Genomic DNA, 23,937 nt, shown 5'->3' on the forward strand with positions numbered 1-23,937 from the left:
TTATTTATAGCCTTCCACAAACTCCAACAAGCAATAATAATAATTCCTTGAATGATCTTCTTCTCAGTCTCACCTTTGTTAACCTTGTTATGAAGATTGAAGATATTATCAAGACTTCAACTGAGAATACAAATATAGGGGGTATCTTGAACTAGACGCTAATATGTTGCCAAATCACTGAATCAAAAGGCAACCGGAAAAAACGTGATCAACCGAGTCAAAACCTGAGTCGCACAATACATAGTTAGGAGGTTGAACCCCGATACTCCTCCTAATTAGGGTTTCATACGTAGGAAGTTTGTTCAACACAACCCTCCACATAAATATATTACATTTGAGGGGATCCCACTTGCATCACAAAGTGGCTAAATGTTCCAAATCAAAGGTAATAGGAATCATCGATTTTATGACCGAGCTAACTGAAAAATCACAAGAGCCGTCCTCTAATCATTTCCAAGAGTCATATCTCCCTTGCCATCCAATAGATGACATAACTTTGAACAATTTTTCCCACTCGAACCTTTCGCATTGGTTGTCGGTTCCATCCACCAATACCATTTACACCCATATAGGTAGTTTAACCACCAAATCCTCACTTATTTTGCAGCTTTTGGGTGTTTGTGTGAACTTTTAAAACTTGCTTATTTGGTTGTTGAAAAGCAAAATGTGTTTGTCAAAGCTCTCCAAAAGCTTCAAATGGGAGCTTTCAAAAGTTGCTTTTATTTTTCAAAATACAAATAAGCAAAAAAACAATTCTAAAAGTTCACTCAAACACCCCCCTTATTCTTTTCCAAAATGAACAAATTAGGAAAACTATCTTCCAACAAGGAGTTATCATAACAAAGATCCGACTAGGGATGAGCATGGTACCGGTATCGAAAATCCCGATCCTGAAAATTTCAAATTCTTGGTACCGGTATCGATACCAAAATATTCGGTTCGGTACCAGTACGGTACCGGTACCGGGATTATACTGGTACTGAAGGTAAAAAATCGGGAAATACCGATACCGTACTGTCCCGTACCGATCCCAAAAATTAAAAATTTGGTACCGATTCGGTACCGACAGTACCAAATCGGTACCTATTTCGGTACCGGTACCGATTTTGCTCATCCTAGATCCGACCATATAGAACCTTATGTTATTCCCGTCTCCCATCATTCCTCTAAAAAGGTACTCCAACTTCACCATTCCCATCTCCAATAAATTAAGACTTTTTGCCACCGCCTAGCACCTGAAACATTATTAAGACTTTTTGCCACCGCCTAGCACCTGAAACATTTTTGTTAAGTGGGACCACTTTGCTATCATCTCTAGACCAATGAATACATTCAATAACTATTTTTTCCAAAGCCCATTCTTTTCTGATTCACATCTCTGCGTCTAAATAGGGGATTTTTATTTAACACTTCGAGTTTGCACAACTATGTTCTAGAAATCATAGTGAGTTTGCACAACTATGTCTCACCAAACCCAGATAACCTTTAAATGGGTTATAACATCTCATTTATTTGTGAGATAACCCTTAATTATCAAAGAATAATTTTCACGGTTTATGTGTCTTACCAAACTCTAATAGCCCTCAAATGGGTTATAAGATCTTATTTATTGACACTTTCATTATCAAACCCTAATTTAATTTATTTGTTTTACATGTTCTTCGTTACTGGTCTATCATCTCCATCTTCTTTCGATACTACCCACCATCGTCAACTACATCAACGCCTCTTTTTTTAATTAGACAAATATTTGTGTTCATGTTTGTACATTTAAAAAAATCAACATGCTCGTGTTCGTTTATGTTTGTTCGTTAAAAATCTAAAAAACCTAAGCATCTCAACTGATAAAACCCAAACGTTAAAAAAATATAATAACAAAATAATATATATGTATTAAACTAAAACAAAACTACGTTAAAAATAATATAAATCATCATAAAATAGAAAACGATTAAAACAAAACTTTAAATAAACTCCTGTAACACGGGAGGATCAAACTAGTATAAGATATATATTTACATTACTAAAAAAAACTTATAGTTATATGACTCATTATATTTCATATAAAAAATACTCATCTTCACAATTATTTATGTGGTTAAATAATTATTTTACGTATCACATACCTATTACACAGTATAATACATTTCAGATTATATCAACGATTGTTGAAAATAAATATTTGCTCAATAATAATATTAATAATATATATATTTTTGTAATTTTTTTTTAAATAAAAAGTAGTATATTATAAAGACAAACACCGGCCAGACCCCACCTTACGAGGGAGACACCAAGCCTATCTTGCTCTCTTAAATCAAATGTGTATGAATCACTGGTCTTTTAAAATCATTCATATGGTGAGTAGAATTAAAGGTGAATTTTTGTTTGTTAGTGTCCATTGAATGAATATAAACAAAAGTTTGTGCAACTTGGCCACCCATTGGGTCAACCTTACTATATCGGGCCCATGCAACTTTCCATAATTGATAACCTAATCTAGAATCTTCACCATTCATTTATAGATGGATAATTCCAAATGGTGAAGTGGTTTACAGTAATGAAATAACAAAATGTAAAATTGTATAATATTAGATTTTTTTTAAATTATAGCTGAGTTGATGTGTACTGTTTGCAGTTTAAGATATTAGGCTAAGGGTAGTGGGATTTGGTTGAGTCCCAAGTGATTCAATATATTTGCGTCATGTAGGTGTTGATGTGGCACATGATCAAGCCACTCAACCAAGCCCCAGAAGGTGTAGTGGTCCAGGTGATCAGGGGCTTGATAAAACATAAATAGCGTTTTTATTTAAAACATAAATAAAATGGAAAATAAAAACATAAATTTAAAATACATAAAAATAGCGTTTTTATTTTTTTTCCGCCAATTTCTTCCGAATATAATCTTTTTCTTCCTCCATTATCGCTTGATCGGACAGCGGTAGGTAGCTAAAATCTTTAGCTAGAAATGCCAAACTCTTTAACCGATTTTTTGTATGTCGAGCTTCACTAATCGAGAGAAGGGTACTTGACAATTTGTTAAATTTTATCTCGAGCTTCACCAATCCCGCTTCTCCGGTTTTCTTCTCCTTATCTTTTTGGGATTGTTCTGCGGGTTTAGCCAGCTCCGGTTGTGTGTTGATATTACCGTAACCCGAGCCCGACATGGTTTCAAATTTGAGAAACTTATAGAGGTTTTTAAAGTATTAGAGAGAAATGTAGAGAGAATTGTGTGTTATTGTTATAAAATGGGTAGTTATTTATAGTGGGTTTGAATTAAAAAAATAAAAATAAAAAACACATTTAATAGCCTCCAACGACTATTTTTAATAAGCCAAAACCTCCCAACGGCTATTTAGCCCCGCGGTCACAACCGCGCCCCAACCACCTGAGGGGTGTAGTGGTGTTCGCGAGCCACGTAGGCGGCCGCGCCCCCCGCTCACCCCCAACTAACCTCAGTCTTAGGGGAGGGGTGGTTCTAAATCCATCACCCACCACACGCAATGGTATTGTGTCACATCACCCCACCACATTCCATCACTAGTGATGAAATTTGGGGGTGGGGGTTATAGTGTGATGAGTTTTTTTTTTTAATTTTATATAATAAATACTAAAATAAATAAAAAAATAAAACAAGATTAAATGTTACAAAGATAAGTAAATAAAAAAACCGACAAAAATGGTTGATATAGGTCTCGTCACGTTTCCGTCAACATAGCGGACTTTTATATCATTTTTATAGCATTCAAAAGTTCAATGTTTAATTCGTAAATTATTCTAAATTCTATTTAAAAGAAATGTGAAAGTTAAGGGGTTAATTGTGTAAATTGTATTTAAAATAATAATAATAATAATAATAAAAAACGCTGGGTCTCCTTCTTCCCAATTTTTCCAGTGACCCATCAATTCCGGCGACGGCCCAACGTTCAACAAAACGCAGTAGCAGCCCCAAAAAGCTTCTCACCATCGGCCAACGGTCAAAAATCTCAGGCTTGTACACGTGATGGCCATCACGCAAAACCCTCATCACGCGTGATAGGGGACACCGGCGACGGTGTTCGTGATGGCATCACGCGTGATGGATGTCCATCACGGACCACCCCCAGTCCCCTTAATAAAATTATTTTTAGTGTTTATATAACAATTTCCGTCCACATTTATAATTATCTTTTTGTTGTATTTTTAAAAGAGATAGGTTTAAAAGGAAACTTTAAAAAATTAGAGAATTGAGGAAACACCTCTTCTAAGTAATTTCAACCCTTTATCATCTCTGGTGCACCGTCGATCATCACATCACATCATTTTTGTAAGGAGAAAAAACATTAAAAATATCAAAAGAGTTCTATAAAGAATTATAAAACAAAAAGAAAATTAAAAATAAAAGAAGTAGAAAACGCAAAATGTTTATCCAACATCTCTCATTCCAAACAAAAAAAGTATAAAAAAATCTTGGTTTAACCTTCAAGTTTAGTTTAACTTTTACAATTAGATTTTTCTTATAGTGGGGATTAGGTTCTTCAAAAGATCAAAGAACACAAAAGGTACACCATAAAATTAAATAAATACTTTAAGATTGAGTTTCCCGGTTTTCCATTTTGTTGAATTTCCTCAATAAACTCACCTATAATCTTAAAAGATAGATTTGTAGGTCTAAACATCTTTTATTATTTTATTGAATTTCAACTTTGAACCACTTATTAAATGAGTTATATGTTGTAAAAATGTTCTAATATATAAATGGTATATTAGTTTTTATTAATCTCAACCATTATATTTTAGTTGTCGGTTCCAACTAACGAATTGACTCATGACAGTCCCAACTTTTAGCGTATTTGTTCCCAACGGTCTGAGACTAACAAAATCTTAACGCCGTTAGTTGCATGTCGTCGGAAAAACGTTTTTAGCCGAAAAATTCACATTTTCCCCCGAAAAACTCAGCATGTTCGTTCCAAACATCTTTGTAACTTTGTATCAGACCTTTAGAAAACTTTTCGAATAGAAGCCCCAATTATTGAGGTCACTAGATACTTAGAACCATCGTCGAAATCGGGTGGTGGTTGTTGGTTGGTGGTGTTGGCGGTGTTCAGGTGGTATTTTCTGGGGGGAAATGTGAGTTTTCCGGCTAAAAGCGTTTTTCAGAGACCTGCAACTAACTACGTAAAAATTCTGTTAGTCATGGACCGTTACGAACAAATACGACAAAAGTTCGGACCGTTTGAAGCCAATTCGTTAGTTGGGACCGACATCGACCAAAATGTGATAGTTGAGATTAATAAAAACCAATATACCTATATAAATTGATATCACTTGGGTGCAAGTGGTCTATTAATGCGGGAGGGAGATCGAGATAGAAGTGCGCATGGTCACTCAATTTTCACGTCGTGTGAAAGTGATGGTTGATTAATGTTACAATTGTTAGAATTATTGATCTCATAAATAAAATTGTTCATAAGTCAACGATATTATATGTTGGCGATCACAAGCTTAGACCATGTGGTATATATACCGTTCACCATTCGTCATACTAGCAAGCGTCACCTTAGCAAATTCTACTCCATTCTGCCCCATTGTTCAATCTATGTTTTATGTATATGTATGGGCTAGTGTTCTCCTCGGGCTTGACCATGTGAACCACTTCACTAGTGGAATGCAGATAGGGGACGCGATGTTCACCCCTCATACAATGAACGCCACGTCAGCACCACCTTAGTTATGATATTCTAAAAAAGATTGATCACCAATACATCTTTTTTATAAATATCGGCCACTTAAGACAACCTTATTTTTTTTACTTTAGAAAATTAAACTTACAGGTGCAATGATATTCCTAAATCCCAATGTGTAAAGAAAGTATGTTACATGTATAACTCAAACCCATCTTTTTATATAAATTAAGGACAGCTTACAAGTCCAATGATATATCCAATGTGTAAATTCAGAAAATATGTAACATGTAACTATTACGCATCATAACTCCATAGGACCATAGCCAATAATTAACTAACTAAAAAGATCATATTACACATACTTGCAAAAAGATTATCTTACACACATACACCCTAGTTTCAAGAAAATGACAACTGTACATGATTAATATATATCATATACACATACATACTCTACGTACTCCATGACATAAAAGGCTATCCATCTTTATGATTTTAAGGAATCTACTTGAGATTTTCCTTGAGGTCCTTTTGTTCGTATGAAAAGTCTGTATTCATCAAAAGTCATCGGCTGGTAAAGAGACGGTGCCTCGGTGGTTATCAGCTCAGGCGCGGGCTGAATAAGCAAATCACTCTTCGGGTTATAGAAATACGCCAACGACACTCGCTCTTTGTTTGGATTCACAATCACCCTGTGTTCTACACTCTTGTATGTAGCGTTGCTTAGTACCTATAAATAGAAATAAATACAAAATGTATAAATAAATAAAATGATGTATACAAGGGAGGCCAAATAGACAAGGTTGCTATTTATGATTTTACATTTTTATGTGGTATATGTCTATTTATAACTTTATATGATCACGACAAAAGTAAAGTTACTAGCATCAATATTATTTATAAGTTGTAACGATCACATCAAAAGGCCGAATTAACATGTGCATTTAGTGTTCTTGTTGTCTACATGTGAATGTATGGCCCTATTCACATTTTTTTTAAAATATACAAATTGAACTTCACAATGTTAAAACTTATCGAGAAAAATATCTACCTGAATTTGATCCCCAATATTGACAATGATCCCATGACGAACCGGTTTTACAGTAATCCATTGTTCGTCACGTCGGACTTGAAGCCCGCTAACATTCTCATCCGAGAGGAGAAAGGTGATACCTCCCGGGTCAGAATGAGATGAAAGACCTAAGGTCAAGTCGGGCTGCGGGCATTTTGGATAAAAGTTCACTCTCAAACAAGCCCCAACATCTTCTCCACTGAACGCATTTTGAAGATAATCGGATGGTAATCCGAGGTTTGTCGAAAATACCTCTAGCAAAACGTTACCCAATCGTACTATCTCTTTGGAGTATTCTTCCACTATTTCCCTACATTAAATCATGTAAAAGTTTAACTACAACTTACTCATGCAAATGACGTTAATGTATGTTTATTATGAGAACCAATATTACATTTTTTTCCCAATTAAATATACTTCATTAAAAATAATTAAGTGTTTACATCATTACAGAAACAGAGGACAAACACCCCACCTTTTATAGTGTGGTGGTAAAAGTGTTGTTTTACACAACAAATGTCGGGTTCGAGCCTCACAAGGTACAAAATGTGGAGATTAAAAAAATTAGTAAAAAAAAAAGAAGAAGAAGAAACATAACAAATGAGCAACAAGCTAGATGTGACGTTAGCTATTTCTTGGATAACAAAGCTAAGTTTGAAAATGACATTAATCAAACGTGCAAAATTCAGAGTATAAAAAGAATTAGTTAAATACAAAAGAAAACATAAGGTAAACGAACAACAAGCTAGATGGGACGTTAGCTTATTTGGATAACAAAGCTAAGTTTAAAAATGACATTCATAAAACATGGAGTCATAGCATTATTATTCATTACCGGTTAGACATGACTAACTAGTTTTACGCACTCAGACGCTAGAAAACCAAAAGTATCAAATATATCCTAAAATACAAGTACCACATATTTCACTTGTACATAGTGTTGTCTTTACGTAGTTGTCTAACATTTTGCATATTATCTACAAATGTTTTATGTGTTAATTAAATAATATGTTAACTAGCTAACCTCAAAGAAGATGGCTTCTCAGGCCATTTCTGATGATCCTTTAACGAAGAAGGAAGATAATGAAGAAAATAATAATCACTCCAATCAAGAATTGCACCCTTCTGAAGCCCTAATCTGCTTCCATAACCTTCATAAGTTTTCGGCGAATTCGCATACTTTTGTTTCACTTCCATCGACTCATGAAAAAACTCCCTCCAAATCTCTCTAACTCCATCAACTAATTCACCCTTCAACCCATGATTAACCACTTGGAAAAACCCCCACTCACGACACGCGTCCGAGATGTTTTTCATCGTTGACTCACGGACGGCTAGATTGTCGTCCGTGAGTCCGGACATGTCGATGAGTGGGATGTTTATGTTCATGTCTTGAGGAGATGAGTTAATTGATGGCCGGTCTGATGGCGGTTTGATGTACCGGTCTGGGATTATTGAGGTACCGGTTTCGGACAAGGATTGAACCCGAACCACCGGTTCGGGCCAGTCACAAGGGCAAACCATTGTTATTGAATAGAGAGATTATGATGGTGGTGGTGAAGAATGTATGTATGGATGGATGGTGGTTTTATAGGGTGAGGTGCATGTGGATTGGGTGACGTGGTGTAATCGAGCTGATGTAAAGGAACACGTGCAGAAAGTGTATGTATATAATATATTAATATAATAATTATGAAGTGTGTTTTTGACTCTTGTGCGTGACAGTGCATGTCTCAGTGTCGTCACTCGTGAGTGTGTCACGGTTATTGCATATAAGTTTAAATCTCATGGCCGGTGCCCAATAGGCTTTTTTTAATATTTTAATTTTCTTTTTAGCGAATTTTTCTTTCAGGTATAGTTCGGTACAATAGGTAACCTAATCGATACTAACAATTGAATCTGCTTCGATTAGATGTTGTAACAAGTGGGTTTTATCGACCGGAAAACGTTGTTTTATACATGTAATTTTTTACAATACTAATTGAAGAGGTAGGTCCCCGCAAAGCCCAGTTGGACCTGCAAGACACACCTTGAAGAGGTACGTCTGCACAAAGACCAACTGGTTCCGCAGGACCCACTATGCTCAGAGAGATGAAGACCTTACACGCAGTAAGCCAGCTGTTCCCGCAGGAAAGCCTCACTTGGTACAGTACCCTGCCTGTTCTTGCAGCTATCGGTACAAGCCAAGAAGGAAGGCTACCCGCACTAACAGTAAGGCTACACGCATAAGGCACTAACTCTTATACTTCAGCAATGTCACCTGAAGAAGGAATGAGCAGGGCGGGAATATTCCCACCCAAAAGAGCCAGTCCGTACGCTTCTAGAAGATCTTTTGTACTATACCTGCCAAGGTATGGACAAATAGACAAGATCTGACAAAAGCAGCCCATGAACCAATCACATGGTGACAGCTCACCGACAATAGTACGAGGAGGAGCACGCTCCAGCACAAAATGTCACTATCAGCCGCTGCCTACCCACCAACTCCCATCGTGGCACGAACGTAGCCCGTAGTTGGTGGAAAAGGAATATTATACAGCTGGTCGTACCTGCTTGGAAACCTACTTTCGGCTATAAATACTCCAACACCTTGGAACGGTATCATTATCTTATCTTCTCTCTAGCTATTTCTCTCAATATACACTTATATTCAGAGCAATCTAGTCTGATTCTCACGCCGGAGGGTGGTCACAAGGAGGAACCCCCCCCCCTTCTCAGTTGTTGGTGCATTTTGTGACCGTCGCTATGCAATTCTGTTAAGAGGAAACGAAGTACGAAATTAGCAACTTCGCCATAGGCGAAGTTGTAACAACTTCGCCTTAGGCGAAGTTATAACAACTTCGCCTACAGGCCCAAGCCCAAGCCCGCGAAGTTGTTTATATATATATATGTGTGTCTTGTTTAGGTTTGGTTATCCAGAAAAAGTTAGAGTGTGTTTTGTGTAGTTCAATTGTCTAGAGAGAAACAGAGAAGGAGAGTCGTGTGGGACGACCCGAGGTAGAGCTCACCTCCGGTCGGCCGTGTCTTTGTTTTCCTGTTTGGTATGTAACGAGTTATGATTATTATATGAAAGGATCTGCAGATTCGTTTATCCCGTTCTTGTGTTTGTTCGTGTGTTTATGTATGTGTAACCGTGTTCTTCGTCTTCTACACCAATAAACGAGTCTAGGAGGATTCCGCACTCCTAGACCTCGTGCGGATCTCGTATCGATCGGCGACGCCCCAGGGGGACTTACAAGTAGTATCAGAGCCTTAGGCTCTTATGCTATGGTTCGAGATCTGCGTTTTGGTGTTTCTGGCACGTTTCTGATGCGTTTTTGGCCGAACAGCCGCCGCAGGCGAAGTTATGGGGTTCAGGCGAAGTTGTCGCTTAAATTTTAGGGTTTATGCGAAGTTATCAGTCAGGCGAAGTTATGGACAGGCGAAGTTAAGGAGGGGCGAAGTTGACTTTTAGGCGAAGTTGACTTTAGGCGAAGTTAAAAAAAAAAATGTTTGGAGTTTTCGTCTGTATGGCCAGGTGTACACGATTATTGTGAGACCGAAGACGTTGTTCCGTCAACGAGTGAAACTTGTTATCTCTTGGTCTTACGTGTGAACAAATACGTGTCAACTCTGGATATGGAGTTGAGGTTGTGAATGGGATATTGATTGAAACTGGATATTGACACATATTTGGGTGTTTGTGGGCAATGAAATAGTTGTTGTTCGAGGTTGACCAACTGAAGAAAGTCAAATTGAACTGAAGGTTTTCGTCATTACTGGATTGCGGTCAGAGCATATTATTTATGTTATTTTCAAGGCGTTCGAGAATTGGATCCTGAAACGTGATGCTTATTTATTAAAGTGAAAATTCTGGAACAAGTTGGATTTAATCGGGAATTAAAATGTTTATGTTCTTGATCGTTATCCCTGGTGATTGAAGATGCTTCGGATTAATTAATGGTCATGTGTGTTAGATTTTGTCAAGGTGGTTTTGTGATGAAATTGATCACTTGATGTTGAGTAGTTGAAGATTAAACCTTATCGTATGCCGACGTGTTGGTGAAGTTGTGGAGGGAGCCCAACTTCACGTGTTGGTGAAGTTAGAAGAACTTCACGTGTTGGTGAAGTCAGAAGGACTCACGTGATTGGTTGAGATGATCAACTAGGCACGGGGATGCATGCATTTCAAAGACCTCAATCTATATAGTCGGAGAAGCTTACACTGAAGGGTAGATCTGATATGGAAGACGCTGGGTGATTGGTAGATTTATGAAGCTACAAGACAGTTTCAGACACGGCTGGTTGAAGAGCAAACAGAAGATCATCAGTTAAGAGGGAGTATGTTGGTGCATGTTTTGTAACAGATGATCTTTTGTGTTTATTAGAATTGAGAGCAACGGTCAAAGGGGAGTCTGTTGGTGCATTTTGTGACCGTCGCTATGCAATTCTGTTCAGCGGAAACGAAGTACGAAGTTAGCAACTTCGCCATAGGCGAAGTTGTAACAACTTCTGCCATAGGCGAAGTTAGAACAACTTCGCCTACAGGCCCAAGCCCAAGCCCGCGAAGTTGTTTATATATATATATATATATATATGTGTGTGTCTTGTTTAGGTTTGGTTATCCAGAAAAAGTTAGAGTGTGTTTTGTGTAGTTCAATTGTCTAGAGAGAAACAGAGAGGGAGAGTCGTGTGGGACGACCCGAGGTAGAGCTCACCTCGGGTCGGCCGTGTCTTTGTTTTCGTGTTTGGTATGTAACGAGTTATGATTATTATATGAAAGGATCTGCAGATTCGTTTATCCCGTTCTTGTGTTTGTTCGTGTGTTTATGTATGTGTAACCGTGTTCTTCGTCTTCTACACCAATAAACGAGTCTAGGAGGATTCCGCACTCCTAGACCTCGTGCGGATCTCGTATCGATCGGCGACGCCCCGGGGGGACTTACATCAGTGACGAGCTCACGGTGTCTGTTTTGCAGGTCGAGAAGAATAACCATCTTTGCCGGACCTAACCCTCGTGGGAAACATCTACTTAACCCTAAGATTATCCTTAATCTGCCGGGGTCACTCAGTGTTTCTTCATTGGCGCCATCCGTGCATTAAGCTAGAACTAATTCTCTTTCTCAGTTTTTTAAAACTTCTGGGAAGATGGCTAAGGTTACTCCGATACCAAGGCCACCGAGTGACCAAGAAACTCCGGTTGCCACAACCCCAGCTACTGGGGGGAACACCGGTGAATACACGATTTTTACGAACACTACCCCGGTTACCCAAGCCGGGGCAAGTGCAGTAAACAATCCTCCCCTGGGATTCATTGATACCCAGGTAGAGAAGCAGCAGACGAGGCTTCCCCGCCAAACACTAGATCAAGTTAAAGCTTGGGCGGAAGCACGTCAGAAAGAATTCCAAGCTGAGTTGGATGAACGTTTACGTTCACTCCAACAGGCCAATGACGAATTCGGAAGCACTCGACAACAGCTCAACATGAGCAATGATTGCGAGTATTCGGATGATGATTGGGAAGAATCTGACAGTGACGCAAACCCTCGTCATAAGGCGAAAGGGAAGCGTAAAAAAGCAGACTTCCGCTCGAAAAGAAGTTTTGGAGAAACTTTCAAGCCAAAGAGCACGGGGGGAAACCCACGTGACTTCTCCAAAACTTTCAGACCAACTGTTGCAAATGCGGGAACGTCCAAATTTGCAAGAGACATTGCGGAAGCAATTGCTCCGAAGAGTGCCAAACAGATGTCCAACATAGGCACTTATGATGGCATATCTGACCCGGACGATCACTTGAACAGATTCATAGCGGGGGCAACCGTCAGCAATTGGACAGAACCCACGTGGTGTTACATGTTCCAGATGACGCTCGTCGGAGCAGCCAGAGCGTGGTTTGATCGTCTACCGGTCCACCACATCTAGTTCAGCCAGCACTTCAGTCAACAAAGAAAATATACTGAAGAGCAGTGGACGATCCTCAACTGCGTCCGAGAGGAAGACGAATCTTTGCTGGACTTTATCACTCGCTTCAACTCAAAGAAGCTGAGTCTGGGCACTATAAGCGAAGATCTTGTTCGCGTCGCTTTCATCCAGGGCGCTGAGTACCCAGAGCTTATCCGCACGTTGACGGGTAAAGATGGCATGCCATCCACGTGGGATGCCATCATGACGGCAGCTAAACGCTTTGCCGAGACGGAGAAGCAACTGGGTAGAAATCTTCCCCAGAGCACAAATCTCTACACGCGGAGGACCAGAGAAAATAACGTCCGCACCGCCCGACAAAACAAAAAGAGGAAGCTTGGTATTTGGCAGTCAAGGGTAAACTTTGACACCTCATCCAGCTCTCGCCCTCTATTAGGCGGAAGGGATAACACGCACTCATCGAACCGGAATCCCAGATGGACACCACTCACCAAAAGCTTCACCGAGATATTTGCCACCGAGAAACTCCCATGGCCAAAGGCTCCAATAATCCGACAGCGCCATAACGCTGATCAGAGTAAATCCTGTGACTTCCACGGGACAAAAGGCCACACCACAGAGGAATGTACATCTTTGAAGGATATTGTCGAAACATTCGTCAAAGATGGAAAACTTACACACCTCGTGGCGTCAATCAATAACGGAGGGAGGAATGACAATCGGTACAAGGGTAACGGACGAAAGCCCGTCGATATTAGCATTCACATGGTTCATGGCAACGTCAGAGGAAGAAAACGACGAACAACAAAGCCAAGTGCGTGGAAGGAAGCTGAAGTGCGCTTCCCGAGTGTGCCAGGGGGCCCAACAAAGAAGACCCCATAGTCATCAAAAGCCAGCTGGGGCACTACATCACCTCCCGCACTCTTGCTGATAACGGCGCTTCATCAACGGTCATGTATAGGCAGTTCTTCGACAAGCTAGACGACGAAGACAAAGAACGCCTAGAAACGGTTTACGCCTCGATGGAAGGGTTTGACGGCAGCACAAACACCCCCTTGGGTATCCTATCTTTCCCCGTCACTCTCACGGACGGGAAGTACTCCCGCACAGAAGACGTGGACTTCGTCGTAATGAGGAAGCCACACCACACATACAACATTCTCTTCGGGAGAGATGGGATGGCAAGATTTAATGCTGTGGTGTCTTCGGTCCATGGCATGATGGGATGGCCAACAGCTAAGGGTGTCGCGATGATCAAGGGTATTCCCCAGGTATGCATCGCATCTGTCTCATCTAAACCCAAACCAAAGATGGCTAAACCGACCATTACCGAGCCTGAAGAATGGGCCTTCAATGGCAAATACACTGACCAGGCCGTTACCATTGGCCCAACAATCACTAATCCCATACGCACCTTACCAAACGCTTATTGCAAAAAAATGCTGACATCTTCGCGTGGACACCAGCTGACATGACTGGTGTTCCCCGAAGTAAGGCGAAGCATAAGCTCAAGTGTGACCCGGCTTTTACGCCGGTCATACAAAAGCGTCGTGTAATGGGTGCGGAACAGGCTAATGCGTGTAGAACCCAAGTCAAGGAACTCCTTGACGCAGGCATCGTACGCGTTAGTAAATATCAAACATGGGTTGCAAATCCCGTCATGGTACCGAAATCCAACAAACAATGACGCATGTGCATAGATTTTAAAGACCTAAACAAAGCATGCCCCAAGGATTGTTACCCGTTACCCGAAATTGACCTTAAGGTAGATTCGTTAGCACCATTTCGCCTTAAATGCTTCCTTGATGCGTATAAAGGGTACCATCAAATCCACATGGCCGTTGACGATCAGGACAAAACCTCATTTCGGATGCCCGATGGCACATTTTGTTATCAAATGATGCCATTCGGACTTAAGAATGCCGGGTCCACATACCAACGCCTGATGGACAAAGAGTTTCATGCCCAGATTGGGAGGAACTTGGAAGTTTACATGGATGACGTGGTCATCAAAAGCCTTGAGCCAGAAGCGATGTTGAAAGACATCGAAGAAACTTTCAACACGCTCAGAAAGATAAACATGAAGCTCAACCCGAGTAAGTGTTCTTTTGGGATGGAAGAAGGGAAGTTCTTAGGAGTCATCGTTACCAAAGATGGCTTCAGAGCGAACCCTGAAAAGGTCAAAGCCATTATGAAAATGGAATCACCTACTACCATCAAACAAGCTCAGACACTGAATGGACGACTAGTCGCACTTAACCGCTTTTTGGCAAACCATGCGGATAGGTCGTTCCCATTCGTGTCAACATTGAGAAATTGCTTAAAGAAAACGCACTTCCGCTGGACACCAGAAGCGGAAGCAGCTTTTCAAGAGATTCGGTCACGCTTGATCGAACTCCCAACACTCACAGCACCAGTAGTGGGGGAGGAATTAATTCTCTACCTCTCCGCCACAGACAGAGCAACCGGGGCAGTCCTACTGGTAGAACGAAAAGACATCCAGATGCCTATATACTATGTTAGCCGCGTCTTAACAGACGTAGAAACCCGGTACTCTACCCTGGAAAAATTAGTCTTAGCGCTTGTACAGGCTTCACGCAGGCTAAGACGATATTTCCAAGGCCACCCAATCACCATTCTCACCTTCAAACTTGCAAAAGTTCTAGGCAAACCCGAGTTGTCAGGGCGCCTAGCCAAATGGGCAATTGAATTGGGGGAATACGAGATAAAGTACAAGCCAAGACCAGCCATAAAAGGCCAGGTCTTGTCCGACTTTATTGCAGAAGTCCCCGCTTCGCGGGAAAAAGAGTGCCAGGAAGAGGCTCAACCCTCTCCAGCACAGGACATTGAGGATTTCTGGCGACTCTATACTGATGGAGCAGCCAACAACGAGGGTTCAGGCGCAGGGTTAAAACTAAGTAACCCAGCAGGCCAAGAGTACACTTACGCTATTCGGCTGGATTTCCCAAGTACGAATAACGAAGCGGAGTACGAAGCATTCTTGGCCGGGTTAAGAATTGCGCGTAAAATGGGGGTGAAAAACTTGGAAGCCCACGTGGATTCCATGTTAGTAGCCAACCAGATAAACGGGACGTACACGGCCGTGAACGACACAATGGCCCTGTACCTCGCACAAGCAAAAACCCTTATGCGCGATTTCAACGATTGCAAAGTTATGCACATCAAGCGAAGCGAAAACAAATCTGCGGATGCGTTAAGCAAGCTTGCATCGTTAGCATTCACCCACCTGGGAAAGGACATCCGCGTTGAACTCCTTGGAGCACCATCAGTCCCGCACAAGGAAATTTGTGTCATCCAAACCGGCACGGAAACGTGGATGACACCAATCATAAATTACCTTGCGGCGGGTATACTACCAGAGTCAAAGACACAGGCAAGAAAGATACGCTGTAAATCACTGAACTATCAACTTGTTGATGACATACTTTACAGGCGTAATTTTCTGGGCCCACTCCTCAGATGCGTTGACGACTAAGATGCCAATTACCTCCTAAGGGAAGTACACAAAGGCATCTGTGGAGTACACGCAGGTCCACGCGCAGTTGTAGCTAAGCTAAACAACGCGGGATACTTTTGGCCGGGGATGCATACGGATGCGCTGGCCTACATCAGAAAATGTAGGTCCTGCCAGCTCTACGCACCCAACACGCATCGCCCGAAGAACGAACTTGTTCCAATCACTTCTTCATGGCCATTCCAGAAGTGGGCCATCGATGTGACAGGCCCATTTCCCACAGCAGCAGGGAACGTTCAGTTCCTAGTGGTAGCCATCGACTACTTCACCAAGTGGATAGAAGCAAAACCCTTAGCCCAAACAACCGCAAAACATATCAAAAAATTTATTTGGGAATTTATTATTTGTCGTTTTGGACTTCCACATAATTTGGTGAGCGATAACGGCACCAACTTTGCTGACCAGAAGCTACAAAAGTGGCTGAAAGAACTTCAAATCACCCACACCTTTACTTCAGTGGCACACCCGCAAGGTAATGGTGAGGTGGAAAGAGCAAACAAGAGCATCGTCGACGGCATAAAGAAAAGACTCTTGGAGCATAGATCCGGCTGGGTGGACGAAGTTCCACACGTCCTTTGGGCGAACAGAACGCTAAAAAGGGCAAGCACGGGCGAAACCCCGTTCAGCCTCACTTATGGCACTGAAGCCATGGTTCCAGTCGAGATCGGTCTACCCTCACCAAGAGTCATAACTCAACCAGAAGACAATGATGCGGAAAGACGGTTAGACCTTATGCTAACCGAAGAACGCAGAGACTTAGCCGCAGCGCGTGAAGAGAACTACAAGCGATAAATGCGAAAGTACTACAACACGCGGGTAATACTCTGCAACTTCAATGTCGGAGACTACATACTGCGTAACAACGAGGCTTCGAACCAAGAGCGCCCAGGAAAGCTGGCCCGGTCTGGGAGGGGCAATACATTATTAAAGAAGTTTTGGGAAAGGGCGCATACCGGCTCGAAAGGCTCGATGGCACCCCCATCCCAAGAACATGGAATGGAGCTCAATTACGCAGATGTTACATGTAGATCAATTCCAAACTTGTAAAGAAAAGGCCTAGAGCCACTTCTAATGGAAATGATTCTCCTTATCACATTGTGTTGATAGCCTTACCTTTATACTTATGAACTGACCACACTGATATGCCGGTATTCACCGCATAAATAAGTGAGGGAGGAAGTAAGTCGTTGCGTGTAGAAAGCGGCACAACCCGCATAAACACAAAAACAATAAATATTTCTAAGGGGAAGATGAGGAAAACCTTCACGCAGGTCAGATATAGGTAAAGTTTGGTCATCCTACTAAGTGAAAGTGATGGTCCTACCCGCACAATCATGATAGAGGAAACAGAACATTAACCTATCATCTGACACGCGTCGAAAGGTTAACTTATTCAAAACACTTAGAAAATTGCTAAGTTAAATTAAAATATGCATGAGCAAATCATATAATGTTTACAAGGCAAGGCGTTAACAAAACATTTATATTCACAACAAAAATTCAAACATTACAAAATGGCTAGGTATTTACCCGCCTACAAAAATACAAATCTACCCTAACGGTTGGAAGGGATCTCAAGGTTCAAGCTTCGGGACCCACTCTCTCCAAACCCACTTGAACCCGCACCATCAGTTGGCTGCGGCGGTTCAAGGAAAGCTTTGAGAACAGTTAGCCCGTCATTAACAGCAGCAATTTCATTCACCTTCTCCACAACCGGATGCGGGAAGGCAGCGTACTGGTTCACAGCTTGGTCGTAGGCAGCTTTAGTGTCAACATCGTGTAAAGGAAAGTTGGAAGGCGGGATGCCCTTCTCTGCAAATCCTAGACCAAGCAGGAAACCAGCTTTCTCCCCATCCTCATGAGAAGCGTTGAGGGCTGCACTCATGGCATCGTCATAAGATGTGTTCGCGAAAATCCGATGCACAACCTACAAATATATATATATAAAAAACTTTTCTAAGTATAAAGAAGCGTAAAGCAAAGAAATTATGGAACTATGCGTACCTGCGGCAACGCTTCTCGTAGAAGCCATCCCTTATTGGTCAGAGCTTCTTGAAGGGTAGCTTGAGCTTGATCGCGGGCGCGTTCGGCTTCATTCTTGTTGAGGTTGGCAAGCAACACATCCTTGGTAGCAGCCTCTTCAACGCCCTTAAGCTTGCGCTCAGTGCGATCAAGCATACCCTTCTGATCCAAAAGCTCTTGCAGCTTCTTGGCATCTTCTAAAGCCAAAGCATCATGAGCCTGCTGAAGCTTCTCTAGTTTGGCTTTAAGCTCTTCGTTCTCAGCGCGCAGAGGCTCAGCAATGGCTTCAGCTTTGGTGGCCCTTTCGGTCGCATTACGCGCAGTTTCCTTGGCCAACCTAAGCTGTTCGTTAACAGCTTGGGTAGCCTTGGAACGGGCCTCATGCCTGGCCTGGATCTCGACCTCAAGGTCCTTGAAGGCCTTCTCCTTCTCCGCAGCGGTGGCAGCAAGCTTCTTATTCTCCTCCCGCAGTGATCGCACCTGAGCCACTTCCAGGCTACGCGCAGTCTTTAACTTGTCGTTTTCACGACAAAGTAACTCGACACGCGGCTGCATCCTAGCGAGAAGAATTCGGAGCTCGTTGGAAAACCTGCCCTCCTGGTAGCTAGCCACCGCTTGGGGCGGCATGGCGCGCCCAGTCAACGCAGTCCGCAGCCGTCCGGAGGGTCGTTCCCCGGCGGATATTCCACCGTGGAGCATACACCTCATTGGAATCCGAAACTGCAAAAACAAAAAACAGTTAGGAAAAAAATGATAAGAATGAATAATAGGCCAAAGTAACCCCACGCACTTGTAGGGTCGATAACAGGCGGGTAGCCGCCAAACCCATCACCCGAACCTAAGGGATATCCATCCAAGAGGTCAAGAAGATGGGAAGGAAGCAAAGATTGGACCCCCTCATCAACAGAGGTAAGTCTAGAGGTCCCAACCCCAAACATACTTGAAGAACCGGCCAAGGACGAGGCAGTCGCTGACACCGGAGGGGGCACGGTAGAAGCCACTGTGGTAGAGACCATCGGAGATTAACTCATTTGAGATGAACTCATAACCGTGGTCGCCGCTGCGGAGGAGCTCGCAGAAAAAGTCACCGTCGGCCCAGTGAAGGATGTGGTAAAGATAGCACTGACAGCCGGCGGAGATGACGTCATAACTAGAACAGTTGCTTCAACAGTATGAGCAACTGAACCAGCACCGGAAACAGGCGCAGCCGCCTGGGTCATCGCCTCGGATAGGTTGACCAAACCTATCGTCGTGGGTCCTGAACTGCTTCCTCCCGCACCGCTCTGGAAAGCGGATACGCCCACTACTGCATAAAGAACAAAATACTAAAAACAATGGCGGAAAGAAATGCGGAAAAGGTACACAAAAAATATACTTACGGGTTTTCTTAATCTTGAAAGACCTGACAGGCGGAGACGAACCCGATGGAACTGGCCTCTTCACGCCAGTCACCGTCACAACGCTTGGTTGCTCGGAGGTGACAACCGTCTCAACCTCCGAGACAATGGTCTCGCCACCACCAAGGTTCCCCGCCGCCTCCTCACTTTCAGTCTCAGAATCAGACTGATTTCCCAGGTCGACGACGGAAGTAACCTTCGCCTTGCCCTTCACGCCAGCAGCCTTCTTCTTCCTCACAAAGAAAGGCCCATCTGCGGATCCCTCATCAGAAGATGACAAAATCAGAGGAATTCCCGCAGAAGTTTGAGCATGAATAGGACGAGGATTAAAAAACTCCTTACCTGGCCGAGTGGCACTCAAAATTTCGTGGCTCGGCGGGTAGACCTCTACGAATCTATCCGCCGTTTGCTCCAGAATGGGCAACTCGTTCTCATCGAGATCACGAGTACCCAACCGTGCGGGACCACCAGTCTCCCGCGGATGCAAGAGCGACTGTAAGTCGTTCCCCTCTGAAATAAAAAAACATAATGTTAGAAGAAAAACCCTAAACCAACACAAAAGACAGAGCATACCGTAAGGGAAATAGTTCAAACCGTATTCAAGGACGATGGGTATTTGCGGCGTCCCAGACCCAGCATCCTTCCACACGCGGCTCATCCCGAGCATCACCATCCCAGACTCCGCGAAGCGATAAACCGGAGTCTGGATCTGGGAGATCTTGGCGAACCATTCCATCTCCTGGTAATTGGAGGCGTGAAGGTTAGGGAGCGCCCTCCCGTTTGCGATAAGGACGACGCGAGCGGAGATGACGAAAAACTCCCGCTTCCAAGAACGAAGACTACGCTCGGTAGCGCAGATCTTCAACCCCTTGATCCGAGTAACAAGGGTATACCAACCCTGGATGCACCTCCAGGTGTAGAAGGTCATCAGACGGTCGACGCGGGGCTCGATGCCCAAAATACGGCACACCCATTCGAAATGGCGAACTTTAGCAATCGCCATTGGGTGCACCTCCGTCAAATGCACACCGTGTTTCTCCAAAACACAGTATACGAACTTCGTTAATAGGAATCTTAGATTCCCATATATGAAGAACGAGGCGTAAACCCCTATCTTTCCCTTTGGGGCATCGTACACCGTCTGATGGGGCTCCGGAAACTCTGGCTCATACGGCTCCAGCATGAACTTCTTGACGATGTAATGGTACACATCGACAGAAAGAGTACACTGGCACTTGCCAGCAGTACTCTTATCGTCCTTATCGGACGTAGACATCGGGTTCTCGAGGTAAACGTCAGACTCCTCGACGTTAACCTCAGGATCGTGAGTGGAAGAAGACATTTTTTAAGAAAGTTAAAAGAAAGCGGTTTCAGAAGAATGCTCGCCGGAAAAGATGAGTATTCGCCGGAAATCGCTTAAAAGGGAAAGAAGAGTGAAGTGAAGGTATGGGATGAGATGCACCCTCGACCCCCTTATATACTCATCGCAATGAATGCGATGAATTTAATGCGGAGGAGAGAGAGAGAGCGCATGTTCAATGAAACGGCGACACGCGGATAAAGCAAGCTGGCAACAGGTGTCAGAATGGCGCGTGACATGAAAATCGCGCCCACGCGCCTGAAAAAGCGTCCTGATTGACCACATGCTGTCACGTCGTCATAACTTCCTGCACGTTCTGAAACCGTCAGAAGACGCCAACGTCCCTTCAGCCGTTTGGATTGTCCTTATCCTTTCACCAACTCTTCGAATTTCAGAAAGATTCAAAAATAAGAGGGAATATACCCCCCTTACCTTGGAAATCAAGAAACCATAAAACAAGTGCGGGTACAGTGTCAAGGCGAAACCCTTCACATACTTAGCACTTGCAGGGACTTGAAGCCAAGAAAATACCTTGGAAAACAAGGAACCGTAAGACAAGTGCGGGTATAGTGTCAAGGCGAAACCCTTCACATACTCTTAACACTTGCGGGGAATTGAACCCAAGATGGATCTTATGGATCATGCTTGCGGAAAGGGAAATAACACCCCCGCATGGCGGGAACGTTGAGAACTAGATTGTTTGAAGCTTCAAGGTGGAATTGGTTGTTTAACATAACTGATCACTATGTATAAAACTACCAATACCCCGTGGAGAACCTATACAAGTGAAACTCAACGCTCCCGACTTGCGAAGAGGTTACACACCTACCCGCATCATATCCAAAGATCAGGCAGAAAAAATCGGGAATTTTCTGCAAGTGACATTAGGAAAACCGCGGGAAGAATCCCCACGGAGAACCTTAAAAAACGAAAACCCCTCTTTAAAACCCTTTGCTTAAAGACCAAAAGTTCCTCTTACTTATTAACAATTCATGAGAAGAACAATGGACTGGGGGGACTTGAAGAGGTAGGTCCCCGCAAAGCCCAGTTGGACCCGCAAGACACACCTTGAAGAGGTACGTCTGCGCAAAGACCAACTGGTTCCGCAGGACCCACCATGCTCAGAGAGATGAAGACCTTACACGCAGTAAGCCAGCTGTTCCCGCAGGAAAGCCTCACTTGGTACAGTACCCTGCCTGTTCCCGCAGCTATGGGTACAAGCCAAGAAGGAAGGCTACCCGCACTAACAGTAAGGCTACACGCATAAGGCACTAACTCTTATACTTCAGCAATGTCACCTGAAGAAGGAATGAGCAGGGCGGGAATATTCCCGCCCAAAAGAGCCAGTCCGTACGCTTCTAGAAGATCTTTTGTACTATACCTGCCAAGGTATGGACAAATAGACAAGATCTGACAAAAGCAGCCCATGAACCAATCACAGGGTGACAGCTCACCGACAATAGTACGAGGAGGAGCACGCTCCAGTACAAAATGTCACTATCAGCCGCTGCCTACCCACCAACTCCCATCGTGGCACGAACGTAGCCCGTAGTTGGTGGAAAAGGAATATTATACAGCTGGCCGTACCTGCTTGGAAACCTACTTTCGGCTATAAATACTCCAACACCTTGGAACGGTATCATTATCTTATCTTCTCTCTAGCTATTTCTCTCAATATACACTTATATTCAGAGCAATCTAGTCTGATTCTCACGCCGGAGGGTGGTCACAAGGAGGAACCCCCCCTTCTCAGTGACGAGCTCACGGTGTCTGTTTTGCAGTTCGAGAAGAATAACCATCTTTGCCGGACCTAACCCTCGTGGGAAACATCTACTTAACCCTAAGATTATCTTTAATCTGCCGGGGTCACTTAGTGTTTCTTCACTAATATAGGTGTTTACTAATTTATTTTTGACCTTAGTGTTAGTATTGTGACATACCTAATCGACTGCATTCGTGTCAGTTTGATAAAAGATCTTAAATCTCCACCACCACTTCGCGTGAAGGCCAGTATTATTGTATTAATATCCCTAAGATGACTAATTTCGAGGCCCCCAAACTTCTTTGGAGCCGATCACTGTGGCCCAATGGCCAATTCACCCAATAGAGGAATGGAAATTGTTGGTCCTGTTGGAGTAGGTTGGTGACTTAGTACAGGCTCAAAAGAAGATATAAGATGGATCAATCTATTGGTTTGGGAGAAAACAAGATGGGTATGAAATTAAATCTACTTGGGCTAAGTTGAAAGAAATGTGGGCTAACTAATATTGATGGATCGTGTATTAATTAATTGGTGAAGAAGAACAGGCCACGAGGGCCCATTAAGCACAAGAATTTGATTATAAGTTACTGCAATAATTCTCAGTAAAACCAAAAATATGTGTGTCGCAAACTGCAAAGCAAGCTATTCATGACAACTTCATACATTTTTAGTTTATTGGTTAAAGTTGTTATATAAGCGAGTTGGTGTTTATTTGTGATCTCCTCGTGCATCTTTACTTTATCAGTTAAAGTCGTTAAAGAACTAGTCTCAACAAGATGTACAGTTGAAGTTATTATTAATTGTCCATCCGCTACATGTGTTAAACAATGTTACGTTTATGCAGCTCATTAGCTTAGTTATTCAAGTTGACTTATACAACAAGTGCTATCGAACTCAACATGGATGTCATTTCTTGTTTCTTGTGTCTTAGTTGTGTATACCTTGTGTTTCTTGTGTCTTAATTTAATTGCAATTTAGCTTAACATTAAAAAAAAGTCAAAACCAATTAAATCTTTATGTTTTCTGTTTTCGCAATCAAACAAAACATGCAAATACTAACTAAATGCTTTTCATGGGTACAATACGCAAAGGTGACTGCTGGGAGATCAATGATCAAAACTGTGATTTAATTGGGATTCCAGATTCCTTTTTTAATATTTTGGTAAAAATTATTGACGTTCATAGCTACGAAAAAACATGTCATATTCCATAGAGACGTTTC

The 23,937-nt window shown here is 42.6% G+C and overlaps 1 protein-coding gene across 1 annotated transcript; it reads right to left on the reverse strand.

Moving 5' to 3' along the window:
• Nucleotides 1–6,021: 6,021 nt before the first annotated feature.
• Nucleotides 6,022–8,304, reverse strand: LOC143609807 (jasmonate-induced oxygenase 1-like). The gene is made up of 3 exons (XM_077084454.1): nt 7,763–8,304; nt 6,718–7,048; nt 6,022–6,396 (listed from the first exon to the last, which is right to left on the reverse strand). Exons 1-3 carry the CDS (start codon nt 8,260–8,262, stop codon nt 6,154–6,156), a joined length of 1,074 nt encoding a protein of 357 aa, XP_076940569.1. The 5' UTR covers nt 8,263–8,304; the 3' UTR covers nt 6,022–6,153.
• Between the last annotated feature and the right edge of the window lie 15,633 nt (nt 8,305–23,937).

This window comes from Bidens hawaiensis, unplaced genomic scaffold (genome assembly GCF_021521415.1).
Source record: "Bidens hawaiensis isolate Kalapana, Puna unplaced genomic scaffold, B.hawaiensis_p1.1 tig00016075_1, whole genome shotgun sequence".
Classification (NCBI taxonomy): Eukaryota; Viridiplantae; Streptophyta; class Magnoliopsida; order Asterales; family Asteraceae; genus Bidens; species Bidens hawaiensis.

What these genes read in the sequence shown, in the direction of transcription:
- LOC143609807 (XM_077084454.1), bottom strand. Translation starts at nt 8,262, where the DNA reads ATGGTTTGCCCTTGTGACTGGCCCGAACCGGTGGTTCGGGTTCAATCC. An exon ending in GAGAAGCCATCTTCTTTGAG is followed by an intron (nt 7,049 to 7,762) that starts GTTAGCTAGTTA and finishes GATTTAATGTAG; the next exon opens with GGAAATAGTGGAAGAATACT. An exon ending in ATATTGGGGATCAAATTCAG is followed by an intron (nt 6,397 to 6,717) that starts GTAGATATTTTT and finishes TTCTATTTATAG; the next exon opens with GTACTAAGCAACGCTACATA.